Below are 13,941 nucleotides of genomic sequence, written 5' to 3'. Positions count from 1 at the left end.
CTTAAAATTTGCTTAGTGAATAGCTTTCTATGTGAGCTAGCTGTCATAATTAGGTCATGTAGATAATAATGTTTGCAATATCAATTCATCAGGTCTTTCGGTATAGATCTAGTCAGAAGTGAAAATAAAAAAAGTTGTATTTCCTGTGTGACTTTCCGTGCCTTTGCACCTTCTTTTTGTCAGAGCATTTGAAGTGAGAAATTATTTGAATGATATCGTTAAGGGTTAGAAAAGTATTGTGGTTACATTGCTTTTTATTATTCCTCCCATTTTCTCATTTAGATGATGGAGATGATATCAGTGGTATATCGGAGAGAGACACTCTGGGAAAAAAGAAGCGAGGGCCCAAGAAAAAGAAAGAGACAAAGAAGAAAGACAAAGAGAAGGAGGGCAAGATGGCCAAAGCACGCAAGCGCAAAAAAATTGTATGTGCTCCGTAAATGCCCAAATTCCATTTTCCAAACATTTAAGATGTCATGTGTGATTTTATTTGCACTCTTTCTCAGGAGAGTGACATAGAGAGAGATTCAGAGGCCGACTATGGCGTGAACTCAGACAGTGCTGCCAGTGATTATGGAGGAGAGAAGAAAAAGAAGAAAAAACACAAGGACAAAAAAGAGAAGAAAACCAAGAAAAAGAAGAAGGAGGATGATGACAGTACACATGAAGAGACCACAAAGGTGAGGCTGTATTTCATACTGCTCTGTTTTTATTTTTTGCTTGTTTAGACTGTAGAGTTATACATTATTTGCCATTTCTTTATAAAGGGGACATTTCACAAGACTTTTTAACAATGTTAAATAAATCTTTGGTGTCCCCAGAGTACGTCTGTGAAGTTTTAGCTTAAAGGGGACATTTCATGAAAATCAGACTTTTTCCATGTTTAAGTGGTGTAATTGGGTCCCCAGTGCTTCTATCAGCCTAGAAAATGTGAAAAAGATCAACCCAGTTACTTAGTTTTAGTAAACCATTCTCTGCAAGCATGTGAAAAAAATAGGTCAATAAAAATGTCTCCCCTTGTGATGTCAGAAGGGGATAATACCGTCCCTTAATCTGCGCTATCCATCCATGCCATTGTCATTTAGTGCAGAGATGTGCTCATTTGCATTTAAAAGGACATACCCAAAACCAGCACATTTTTGCTCACACCTACAAAGTGGTGATTTTAACATTTTATAATAAAGTATATGGTATTTTGGGTTCCAAAAACTACACATACGTACTCTGGGGACATCAAAAATGTTTTTTACATGGTTAAAAATTTTTGTGAATGTCCCCTTTAAAAAAACATATCGATAATTTATTATAAAATGTTAAAATCGGCACTTTGTTTGTAATTATTTCACTTAAACATGGAAAAAGTCAGATTTTCATGAAATGTCCCCTTTAAACCTCTTGCCTAAAAACATGAACAATTTGAGTGCCTTTTTAAAGTAAATCTTTTGACTAACCCTAGAATACCAAGTAACCTTTACTTAAAATCTGCTTACACTGTAACAATTGCCTATTTAAGTTAGATTATATCTTATATCCATTTTTTAATTTGCATGGTTTAATGTTGTTATGCGCCTCATGTCATAATAAGAAATGTAGATTGTGGAGAGCATTGTGCTATTCAGTTTTGCTCAACATCACATGAAAGCTTATCACATGACCAATGCTCAGTAAAGGGTCACATACAGATCTCCACACTTTATACAGTGAGAAAAATAAGTATTTGAACACCCTGCTATTTTGCAAGTTTTCCCACTTAGAAATCATGGAGGGATCTGAAATTGTCATTGTAGGTGCATGTCCACTGTGAGAGACATAATCTAAAAAAATCCAGAAATCACAATGTATGATTTTTTAACTATTTATTTGTATGATACAGCTGCAAAAAAAGTATTTGAACACCTGAGAAAGTCAATGTTAATATTTGGTACAGTAGCCTTTGTTTGCAATTACAGAGGTCAAACATTTCCTGTAGTTTTTCACCCGGTTTGCACCCACTCCTCCACACAGATCTTCTCTAGATCAGTCAGGTTTCTGGCCTGTCGCTGAGAAACACAGAGTTTGAGCTCCCTCCAAAGATTCTCTATTGGGTTTAGGTCTGGAGACTGGCTAGGCCACGGCAGAACCTTGAAATGCTTCTTACAGAGCCACTCCTTGGTTATCCTGGCTGTGTACTTTGGGTCATTGTCATGTTGGAAGACCCCGCCTCGACCCATCTTCAATGCTCTAACTGAGGGAAGGAAGTTGTTCCCCAAAATTTCGCAATACATGGCCTCGGTCATCCTCTCCTTAATACAGTGCAGTCGCCCTGTCCCATGTGCAGAAAAACACCCCATAGCATGATGATTCCACCCCCATGCTTCACAGTAGGGATGGTGTTCTTGGGATGGTACTCATCATTCTTCTTCCTCCAAACAAGTTTAGTGGAATTATGACCAAAAAGTTCTATTTTGGTCTTATCTGACCACATGACTTTCTCCCATGACTCGTCTGGATCATCCAAATGGTCATTGGCAAACTTAAGAAGGGCCTGGACATGTGCTGGTTTAAGCAGGGGAACCTTCCGTGCCATGCATGATTTCAAACCATGACGTCTTATTGTATTACCAAGAGTAACCTTGGAAACAGTGTTGTCAGCTCTTTTCAGGGCATTGACCAGCTCCTCCCATGTATAGTTCTGGGCTGATTTCTCACCTTTTCTAGGATCATTGAGACCCCACGAGGTGAGATCTTGCATGGAGCCCCAGTCCGAGGGAGATTGACAGTCATGTTTAGCTTCTTCCATTTTCTAATGATTGCTCCAACAGTGGACCTTTTTTCACCAAGCTGCTTGGCAATTTCCCCGTAGCCCTTTCCAGCCTTGTGGAGGTGTACAATTTAGTCTCTAGTGTCTTTGGACAGCTCTTTGGTCTTGGCCATGTTAGTAGTTGGATTCTTACTGATTGTATGGGGTGGACAGGTGCCTTAAGGAAGCTTATGACCTTAAACAGGTGCATCTAATTTAGGAAAATAAATGGAGTGGATGTGGACATTTTAAAGGCAGACAAACAGGTCTTTAAGGGTCAGAATTCTAGCTGATAGACAGGTATTCAAATACTTATTTGCAGATGTATCGTACAAATAAATAGTTAAAAAATCATACATTTTGATTTCTGGATTTTCTCTCACAGTGGACATGCACCTACGATGGCAATTTCAGACCCCTCCATGATTTCTAAGTGGGAGAACTTGCAAAATAGCAGAGTGTTCAAATACTTATTTTCCTCACTGTATTTAAAACACAACAAGGGTATCAATAAAAAAAAATTCTTGCCACTTGCCATTCTTGCTGCTTCAGCCTTAAGAAATCAAAGCATATCGTAAAGACCAGTGGTTCTCAACTTTTTGCAACTAGACCAGGTATAATAACTCTATATGGCATATCTTTAAATTTCAAACACATTATTTTTTGTGTGTACACACACCAGCAGCTTATGGCCTGTATTGTTATCTTTCCCGAAAAAAGTCTGCGCCCCTACTCATTGAGAAACACTGGTATAGACAAACTGCATGAAGAAGTCTTCTTGTGTTCATGAAATTTGTACGTTATCAGGACACAACTTGGCACAGCTTTTTTGCTTACCCAAAGTGGCTAGTGGCATTTTCACTGGCCATATTTTTTTGTTGTAATATGAAATGTATATGATTAAAGTTGACTCGGGCATGCTAAAATGACTTGATCGAGCTTTCTTTCCCTAAGTTGTGCTGGGTGCATTGAGGGATTATGGGAATTGTAGTTTCCTAGTTTCGCATTGTACATTCTTCATCTTTTCACATGAAAACTACAATTAAAAAATACCCACCAAAGCTGAACTCTACCCGTATTTGGCTTGTTGACAGGTGTTAATGCCCTGTTAAGTTATTAGTATGTTATTCTAATTAGCCAAAGCAACTAAATATTATTTAACAAATTTATTTGAACTAAAAATATATTTTACAGTAGGATCACCTTATTTAGCTCATCAGAGAGTGAATGTCACAAGTAAAATAATGACATGATGTTTCTAGCTGTTGTCTTTGTTTGAAGAGCTACACAATTACTAATCCAGAAAACCTGTAATGGAGTTTAGGGCTCAAATGTGTCCAGATATTTGTTACTCATTTATATTGTAACAGCTATATGATGAAGTCTCTCTTGCAGCCGGTAGAGCTAAAGACATCGGCCCAGCTGGCTAAGGACTGGGGTCTCGAAGATGTTGATCACACATTCACAGAGGAGGATTACCGAACACTAACCAACTACAAAGCATTTAGCCAGTTTCTGAGGTATTGACCTGCAGCAAAGCTTTTTATTAGCTTATAGCAGGGGTGCCCAACCCTGTTCCTGGAGGGCTACTGTCCTGCAGATTTTAGCTCCAACCCCAATCAAACACAGCTGAAGCAGGTAATCAAGGTGTCCAGGGTTGCTTCATAATTACAGACAGGTGTGTTGGAGCTGGGTTGGAACTGAAGTCTGCAGGACGGTAGCCCTCCAGGAGCAGGGTTGGGCACCCCTGGCTTATAGTCTCTAAATTAACTATATATTGTTTATACATTTAAAATCTTCTGTTGTTTTGTATATAAACAGAATAGTTTTGTCAGGGTTATTAAGTAATTGCTTTAGTTGACCATTTTATATACCCACAGACCCATGATTGCCAAGAAGAACCCCAAAATCCCCATGTCTAAAATGATGACCATTCTGGGGGCCAAATGGCGGGAGTTTAGCTCTAATAATCCATTTAAAGGTTCAGCAGCAGCCGTGGCTGCCGCTGCTGCCGCCGCCGCTGCAGCCGTTGCAGAGCAGGTCTCTGCGGCAAGAGCCTCCCCTGACCCTCCTCCTCAGCCACCGCCACTTCGCAAGGCCAAGACCAAAGAGGGGAAAGGTGAGTGGCCAGGCTGGGTGGGCATGAAAGGATTTGGTGATGACTAAAGGGCTCGTTATAGTTGTGTGTAGGTCCTACGGCGTAGGTTCCGCATCAGTTTTCATTTACACTTTAGCGTCATTGTCTTCGTCGACGTGCAAACACACGCCCAGACCGCTGGTAGGCAGTATCCACGCGTGTAACCACAGTAGCAGCACGACCGTCAATGAAGAAGCAGCTTGGCAAGTTAACCCACAAACGAAGAAGAAACAGCAACTTGTTGTGTATGATTTGAGAAGACCAGCAATGATGGAAGTAAATAAACAGCGACTTTTGATGCAGTTTGAGTTAAATCACTCCTCAAATAGGTCCATCTTTGTTTTCACCGTCGCAAACAGAAATACCTATGATGCAGTTTTTTTACCTGACGGGTGGACCAATCACATCCCTTGTGGTCCAAGTAGAACTGACATGCTGTTAAACATTTTGCGAGGTGCACGTCAGGCTAGACTGAGCTACGCACAGGCTACGGATAACCTATGGCGTAGGTACGGCGTAGAGCTTACGCACGACTAAAAATCGGGCTTAATATCAAATTTTGGTGTACTTATTTTGTTGTTAATAATGACAATTACGTCGCAACAGTACACTATGGTGTTGATATAAATCGCATGAAAATATTGACACAAGAAGAGAAAAGTGGTGGCTAAAATTTTTCTGAATATTAACTAAAACAAGTCCTTGGCTTTGGCAGGCCCTGGCTACAAGAAACGCAGTAAGAGTCCTCGTGTCTCAGACAAGAAGAAGCCGAAACCCAAGAAAATGGCTCCTCTACGCATCAAACTTGGATCATTGGGCACCAAGAGGAAGAAGAGCAGCTCGGTGAGATGATGAATTTGTGCGTAATGCATGTACATAAGAGTGTTTATATGGTTTAGTCGTTGTGTTTGATCTTGCATGGTTGTAATACAGAGCGAAGAGGTAGACGATGACGATTCTGAGCAGGAGAACTCCAGCGTTCACAGTTCCTCAGTGCGCTCGGACAGTTCGGGACGGGTTAAGAAAAACAAAAGGGGTCGTCCGGCCAAGAAGAAAAAAGGTGAGAAGCATTTTTTCTCCTTATCAACATATTGGATATGTCTTTATACTGCACTGATATTAAATGAAGTTGACTCTTATGCTGTGTTGGTCTCTCTCTGTCTGTCAGTGCTGGGCGACGAGGATGCCGATGGCTATGAAACGGACCACCAGGACTACTGCGAAGTGTGTCAGCAGGGAGGGGAGATCATTCTGTGTGACACCTGTCCTCGAGCGTACCACCTGGTGTGCCTGGAGCCCGAGCTGGAAAAAGCCCCGGAGGGCAAATGGAGCTGCCCTCACTGTGTGAGTCACCCAAAAACTGATTTTGAAATGAGGGGCTAAATGAAACTAGACATCTTCTGAGTGTGATGAAAGATGATGCTTTTCAGGAGAAAGAAGGAATCCAATGGGAAGCAAAGGAAGAAGACTTTGAGGACTTTGAAGAGGAGTGCGATGATGTCAGGGATGTGGAGGTGGGGCTGGGTGGAGAGGAAGAGGAGGATGATCACATGGAGTTCTGTCGTGTGTGTAAAGATGGAGGAGAGCTGCTGTGCTGTGACTCCTGCCCATCGTCGTATCACATTCACTGCCTGAACCCGCCGCTGCCCGAGATCCCCAACGGAGAGTGGCTCTGTCCACGCTGCACTGTGTGTAATCCTCAGTCAATAGACCTGGCTTCATATGTTGTTTATGTGAAATCATCTTTAAGCACAGTATGTTTAAGATGAGCTTAGGTTGAGTTGTGATCATTTGGGTTCAGTTTGAGTTTTTTTCCTGCCTCTTAAGATTTATTAACATTAAGCATGTTTTGATCAGACTTTTTATTTAGTTGTTTTAGTTAAAGGTGAGGTGCATGATCTCTTAAAGCCAATGTTGACATTTGAAATCACCTAAACAAACACGCCCCTACCCCAATAGAATCTGGACCTTCCTTTGATAGACCCGCCCCATACACACGCAACCCAGGCAACGATGACGGTAGACTAAACGCCCTTACTGCTACAAGTGTGTTTTGGTACTCGACTCGACTCTCTTTTTTTCCCGAAGTGTTTTTGAAAAGTAATGCACCTTGCCTTAAAGTGATGATTTTCCGTTTTGTTATGAATACATTTCCATATTTAACAGTTAACAGTTGTTGAATCTGTCCAATGAGAATTGTTTAATGAGATCTGATTTGTTTCACTTCTGCAATCTTCAAATCAGTGTCCACCAATCAAAGGTCGAGTGCAAAAAATTCTGCACTGGCGATGGGGTGATCCACCACCTTCAGTTCCTGTCCCGCCACCCCCGGACGCACCCCCTGATGCCCCGCCCCCTCCGCCCATGAAGGGGCGTCCCGAGAGAGAGTTCTTTGTGAAGCTAGCAGCACAGTCCTATTGGCATTGTACCTGGATTACAGAGCTACAGGTGAGACACATTTAACATAGATATCTCAAATTTTAAGTGGATTGTACCCAAAACTTATCCTTATCCATTCATGCTCCCTCAGCTGGAGATCTTCCACTCTGTGATGTTCCGGAACTATCAGAGGAAAACAGACATGGACGAGCCGCCCAGTCTGGACTATGGTTCTGGAGGAGAGGAGGATTCTGGGAAAAGTGAGAAGCGGAGGGCCAAAGACCCTCAGTATGCCATCCTGGAAGAAAAATACTATCGTTATGGAATCAAGCCAGAATGGATGATCGTGCACAGAATAATCAATCACAGGTCTGGGTGTGTGTTTTGTGTTTAAGCCTACTATAGTTTACTTATATATTGCTTTTACCGTAATATATGTTGGGTGTCTGTTTGTATGTGCAAGCAGTGTGGATAAAAAGGGGAACTACCACTATCTGGTTAAATGGAGAGATCTGACCTACGACCAGTGCACTTGGGAAAGAGATGAGCTGGACATCCCTGAGTTTGGTGTATACAAAGCAGCCTACTGGAGACACAGGTGCAGTCATACATATATGACAAAAATGAAATGTGCATCAAAACTGCTTAATCCTGCCATCAGGCCATTCAGAAATAGCAGTTTTTAGGCAGAATCCATTTAAAGTCTGATAATAGAAATCATGCCAGACACACATAGCGGGTTTTGCATCTGAAATTTTTATATATACACCCATACATCATCTGTCAAATGAGTTGTTTCTTCATATAATTCCAATAAAAATTGATTTGTTTATAAAGACATTAAAAAGATTTTAAATTACAATAAAATTGACAAAAAATATGATTTGTGTGCAAGTACATTCATAAAAATGGTTTGTTCTTACAGGGAAGAAGTGATGAAGGACGACCCAGAGAAACCAAGGAAGATGAGGAGAAGAGAAGAGAATGATGAAGCTCCAGGCACACCGGTTAATGATGTAGGTTTTGTCACCTTCACTACAGTTTTCTTACTACCTGTCATAAGCCCTCTTTAGTCATGTCTTCTTTCTTCTCTTCTTCCAGCCCACTATCAAGTATGAGGAGCAGCCAGACTTTGTGACAGAAACTGGAGGAACGCTGCACCTCTATCAGCTGGAGGGGCTTAACTGGTTGCGTTTCTCCTGGGCTCAAGGCACCGACACAATCCTGGCTGATGAAATGGGTTTGGGCAAAACCATCCAGACCATTGTCTTCCTCTACTCACTGTTTAAAGAGGTTTGTGTTTGTGTGTTCTTCTATTCTGTTGTTTGAACCATTCAAAACAAGCTCAACCTGTAAAGGCAGGTAAAAAGCATCACTGTACTGCAAGGGTAATGTACAAAGTTGATATTTAATATAAACATATTTAATATGTTTTGTTTAATTCAAATTCTAAGTTTTACATTGTTTAATGTCATTAATTTTTTTGGCAGGGCGCAAAGGGATGTACCCTTGTCGCACACCAAAAAGTTTGAGAACCACTGGCTTAAGACATAACTGATTTATTTATTATTTAGAGTATTTAGATTATTTAACTAATGAAGTTGATGGCAACAAGCCTGATGAAAACTTTCTGTATTTTTATTAACTCCTGGATGTACTGACTAAATATATAGTCACTTTCTTACTTAGGGCCCTATTTTAACGATGTAAGCGCATTGTCTAAAACAGTGATTTTCAACTCCAGTCCTCGGGCCCCCCTCCCAGAACATTTTAGATGTCTCCATATATAAAACACCTGTTTCAGTTCATCAGCTTGTTAGTGTGTTAATTAAGGAACGTTTCAAACATTCTGTCAGGAGCCGGATGAGTGGATTCAGGTGTTTCATATAAGGAGACATCTAAAATTTTCTGGGAGGGGGGGCCCGAGGACTGAAAACCACTGGTCTAAAGTACATGGCGCAAGGTATAAACGGCTGTGTCCGAAACCACTTATGCTAATTTCACGATGGGAAAAATGGTTTGTGCGCCAAGCACACAGTCTAAAAGGGTGGTTCCTATTCTCATAATGACTAATGGGTGTGTTTTGGGAGTAACGTGCAATAAACCAATGAGAGTCTCAGTTCTCATCCCCTTTAAAAGCTAGCGCCATACCAATTCCCTACTTAGATGGCGGAATTTGTAAACTGCAAAACTAAGCATTGGAAAATGACCACCAGTTTGAGTTTGATGTTACAAAATTGCATTTGTATTGAAATTGTAATTTTTTTTATTAAAACCTTTCAAAGTCATGGTTAAGTCTTTCAGCCATGGAAGAAAAAATAGCAGGCCTTTAATTACTGTAAATGTATTGATAGCCTACATGATCAGTGTAATATCAAAATGTATTTAAATATGCAAGAAAAGGTTTGTACTCTAAAAAATACTTTCTTTGTAACAAACAGGAGATAAAGAATTTACAAACGTGCCGAAACATTTCAGCACTCGGACAGCGCTGTGAGAGTTTTAAAAAGCTTTTCTTTAAAAAGGTTCTCATCTCAGCATATCCACAGGTACAGATTCATCATATACAATAAATCCGTGGGGTAGCATAAAAAAATAATTAAAAGTAGATGCAATATTTGCATTTGTTTGAAGCAAAACATTTAATTACTTACCAGGCTACAGGTGAAGCAGCTCTTTACACCTTCTAACGTCTCATAATCGGTCCTCATGTATGTCCAAGAGACTCAATATAATCTTTTAAATTTTAATCCTTTAATTTTTCATTTTTTAAAACTCTTGTGTGCTGCTGCGCATTCATGCGTGTGATAAGCAAACGTGCGTTGTCCCGTTTATAGGCGCATATTACTAACGCGCTCATTAAATAACCAAAACAGTATTGCGGTCAATGGCGAAGTCTGTTGTAGTTTAGCTATTTAAACATGTGGCTCTAAAAATGAAAATGGTAATTGCGCCAGGTTGAAACAAGCAAAAAACACTTGTGTTACGCATTGCGACGCAATGCGCAGCATTTCGCAGGTTGTATAATAGCGCCCTTAGTATTTTGTATTGTTTTAAGTACAAATATCTAAAAATTCTTCAATTAAGATGCATTTTCTTTATGAGCAAAATAATGAGTTTGTGCATAAATTTAAGTGAATTTGTGCATAAAACAAGCAAAATAAATCTAGAATTTTTTTCTTAAACACTTAATTAACTTAAACAAAATTTTTTTTATCCCATTGGCATTTTTTTTTTTTTTTGCCTGTTTTACGAACAAATTTTTACTACTTTTTTTCTTAGGTCATTTGCTCATCAAAAAAGGCATCTTGATGAAGAATTTTTAGATATTTGTACTAAAAACAAGACAAAATGCGTTCATTTAGTAAGAAAGTAATTTTTTTGCGGTGCATTTGGAAATTAAAGAAAATGTGTGAGCAAGTATTTCAAATTCCTTGATTTTTACTCTCCTGCCTTCTCACCAGGGTCACACCAAAGGGCCGTTTCTGGTGAGCGCGCCGCTCTCCACAATCATTAACTGGGAGAGGGAGTTTGAGATGTGGGCTCCTGACTTCTACGTGGTTACCTACACTGGAGACAAAGACAGCCGAGCCATCATCCGTGAGAACGAGTTTAGCTTCGACGACACGGCGGTGAAGGGTGGAAAGAAGGCTTTCAAATTACGGGTAGGTAGAAAAAGAGAAAGTATGGAAAGAGGAGGTAGAAGATAGGAAAGACCTTATAATTTGTGCTTCAAATATATTTCAATGTAAAATAAATCACTTTTCTTTGTGTCCTTCCATCTGTATTGGTATCCAGAGAGAAGCTCCCATTAAGTTCCACGTGTTGCTGACGTCATATGAGCTGGTGACCATAGACCAGAACGTCCTCAAGTCTATCGATTGGGCCTGTCTGGTGGTGGATGAAGCTCACCGCCTCAAAAACAACCAGTCTAAAGTATGGTATTAGTTTATCTGTTTAAGTGTTTAAGGCTTTTCTGTTCCATATGCAAGATTTGATAGCATAAAGAAACTAATAAAGGAAAGTTTGTAGGAAAACTAAACTTTAAAAGTTAACTTGACAAACTGTAAATTAGATTGGTTAGAAAAGTAATCACCAAGTTTCAAAGCTCTGCCTGTAGGTGTGTGACACATTTTACATTTTTGTGTTGTACTAATGGTCCCTGAATATAAAAAATGAACCCTAATTTAAGTTAGTAGAGCGGTCTTCAACCTTTTTCAGGCCAAGGACCCCTTAATGGATAGCAGGAGGAACACATTACATAACAGAAAACCTTTCAAGTGCCGCTTCCTAATACTGAAGTGTTTTTGGTGAAATCCTCCCATGGCACCAAGTTGAATAGAGTTAACAATCATTGTTCATATTTCTAATTTGCTTCAAGAGTTTCTGTTTGTGTAATATAAAGGTAAAGTGTGTGCTGTGTTTCCTGAGGTCTGTTGTGATGTGTGTTAGTTCTTCAGGAGGCTGAATGATTACAAGATTGACCATAAGTTGCTGCTGACAGGAACTCCACTGCAGAACAACCTGGAGGAACTTTTCCACCTGCTCAACTTCCTAACGCCCAACCGCTTCAAGTACGAACTGACACATAGCCATATGCCCGAGCACAAAGGATTGATGCACAAATACTAACAATAATTCTCTCATATCTCTCTGTTTCTCAGTAATCTAGAGGGCTTTCTAGAGGAGTTTGCGGACATCTCTAAAGAGGACCAGATTAAGAAATTGCACGACCTGCTCGGCCCACACATGCTGAGAAGACTCAAAGCCGACGTGTTTAAGAACATGCCAGCCAAAACCGAGCTGATCGTACGAGTTGAGCTCAGCCCCATGCAGAAGTAAGAGCCATGACATAAATATCACCTTAAAGAGTTTAGTTTCAGAAATGTACTTTTATTTATTTACATTTAATTTAAGATCTGTGTCACACTTAAATACTCGTAGAGTTTTTGGTTCTTGACTAATTTTGTTTCACAGCCTGGATTTATATATTATATATAAGTCCTAGAATTTTTTAATGTACAAAAGTGCCAAGTATTTTTTAACAAAAAATGTTTTTATCGTGATATTTTGTATTATTTTTGTAATAATATTTAAATAGAAATTGCATAGTTATAACCTTGCATAGTTTTTCAAGGTTTTCAAGGGTTTTCAAAAATTTATTTATATTCAGGGCTGGAAATGGTAGAAGTTCACTGTTCAGGGCCGGCGTCAAGGGGGGGCATTCGCGGGCAGTGCCCCCCCAAACAGATTGTTGTGCCCCCCTACAAAGTTTTTTATTAATTTAATATATATCAAGAATAATTCAAATAAATTAAACATTGAATGTTTCATGACTTTTAATGTAATCAAATGAGGAAAAAATAGTTGATATATGTTTTCTTTAATTAAAATAGAACAGTTTCTCTGATTGGTTGTATTGCCGGGTCTCATGCGTCATTAGGCTTTAGCATATTTGTGATTTGATACTAGCAACGTGTTTTTTCGCGGCATTTTATGGATCGTGTAAAATATGGATATTAGAACATTTAGAACAAACCTGCACCGCCTGCTCCATCTGACTTCATGCAAACACAGACTGGCTCAAACGCAGAGATTAGAGGTCGAGGTGGAATTTACAAATCTACAGGACACTGTTTTAAGGATGTTTTATGTTCGTACACGCCGTCTTCAGCTATTTTAAAGGTAAGTTAGTGTTGTTTTAAATTACGTAAGCTTAAATGTGAAGTGTGGCTATAGACCATTAACAGCATTACGACGTGATTATGGTAAAGCGGCTTTTTTAAAGCTAGGACGCGGTGCGCGCTATGAAACCCATTCATTTCAATGGCTTGCGCCGCGCGAGGGCGGTTTGTTGTTGCGTCGAGCTAAGCGCGAGCGCAGCGGAGCTCAGCTTGCGCTCAGCTTGCGCTCACGCCGCGGTCAAAGTTCAATAGTTTTGCGCATAGTTTGTGGTCTTTTGCACTTTATACGGGAAATGAGCTGACAGTCTGTACCAGTTGTATGAGTCTGTGCTTGCACTGTATTTGTTGTTTTAATGTCTTGTTGCAAGTTATTGTTGCTTTTGCGTGCCCCCCCATTGGAAGCCAAGTGCCCCCCTGTTAGTTATGGTCTGGCACCGGCTCTGTCACTGTTGGGACTCTAGTTTGGGGGGGGTAATTTAATATGACTTCCTGGATGGGTTTAAAATTTAAAATAACATAACAGAATTTTTTTTTTATGAAATCAATACATTAGTCATACAGTGACACTGTGACTGTGAAGTGTCATGTGACAAGCTTGATGATGCATTATAAAATAATAGTTATAATAATAGCAATAAAAAAAATCATAACAGTCATTTTAAAATGTTATTAAGCTATACACTCTAAAAAAACAAACGGTGCTATATAGCACCAAAACTGTTGCTTTGAATTGTAACCACAGAAGAACCAGTTGTAGTGCCAAATAGCACCGGAGAAGCACCTGTGTAGCACCTGTGTAGAACCATATAGGGGCCATATAGCACCACTATAGCACCACATATGGTTCTACAAAGCACTACATAGTTCTACACAGGTGCTTCACTGGTGCTATATGGCACTAAAAATGGTTCTTCTATGATTACGAGCAAAGAACCACTTTTGGTGCTATAAAGCACCGTTTG

General features: G+C 39.8%; 1 protein-coding gene across 6 annotated transcripts in view; it reads left to right on the top strand.

Annotated features, from left to right (window-relative positions):
* The window catches only part of chd3 (chromodomain helicase DNA binding protein 3), a 70,437-nt gene that overhangs the window by 2,142 nt on the left and 54,354 nt on the right, over positions 1-13,941 (top strand). For 4 of the 6 annotated variants that reach the window (XR_010526051.2, XM_065248611.2, XM_065248609.2 and 1 more), the window contains exons 2-18: positions 283-425; positions 507-680; positions 4,175-4,299; positions 4,660-4,898; positions 5,632-5,759; positions 5,850-5,976; positions 6,085-6,260; positions 6,347-6,604; positions 7,161-7,364; positions 7,447-7,664; positions 7,759-7,893; positions 8,221-8,311; positions 8,397-8,588; positions 10,760-10,960; positions 11,094-11,231; positions 11,748-11,869; positions 11,960-12,133. Coding sequence is in view for 5 of the 6 variants with exons in the window: in XM_065248611.2 (XP_065104683.1) it covers positions 283-425; positions 507-680; positions 4,175-4,299; positions 4,660-4,898; positions 5,632-5,759; positions 5,850-5,976; positions 6,085-6,260; positions 6,347-6,604; positions 7,161-7,364; positions 7,447-7,664; positions 7,759-7,893; positions 8,221-8,311; positions 8,397-8,588; positions 10,760-10,960; positions 11,094-11,231; positions 11,748-11,869; positions 11,960-12,133 (2,845 nt within the window). In the remaining variant the exon portion in view is untranslated. The remainder of the gene's footprint in view (positions 1-282; positions 426-506; positions 681-4,174; positions 4,300-4,659; positions 4,899-5,631; positions 5,760-5,849; positions 5,977-6,084; positions 6,261-6,346; positions 6,605-7,160; positions 7,365-7,446; positions 7,665-7,758; positions 7,894-8,220; positions 8,312-8,396; positions 8,589-10,759; positions 10,961-11,093; positions 11,232-11,747; positions 11,870-11,959; positions 12,134-13,941) is intronic. The other 2 variants (XM_065248610.2, XM_065248608.2) reach the window with 1 other exon arrangement.

This window comes from Paramisgurnus dabryanus, chromosome 2 (genome assembly GCF_030506205.2).
Source record: "Paramisgurnus dabryanus chromosome 2, PD_genome_1.1, whole genome shotgun sequence".
Lineage (NCBI taxonomy): Eukaryota > Metazoa > Chordata > Actinopteri > Cypriniformes > Cobitidae > Paramisgurnus > Paramisgurnus dabryanus.
This window is presented reverse-complemented; position numbering and strand designations above follow the sequence as displayed.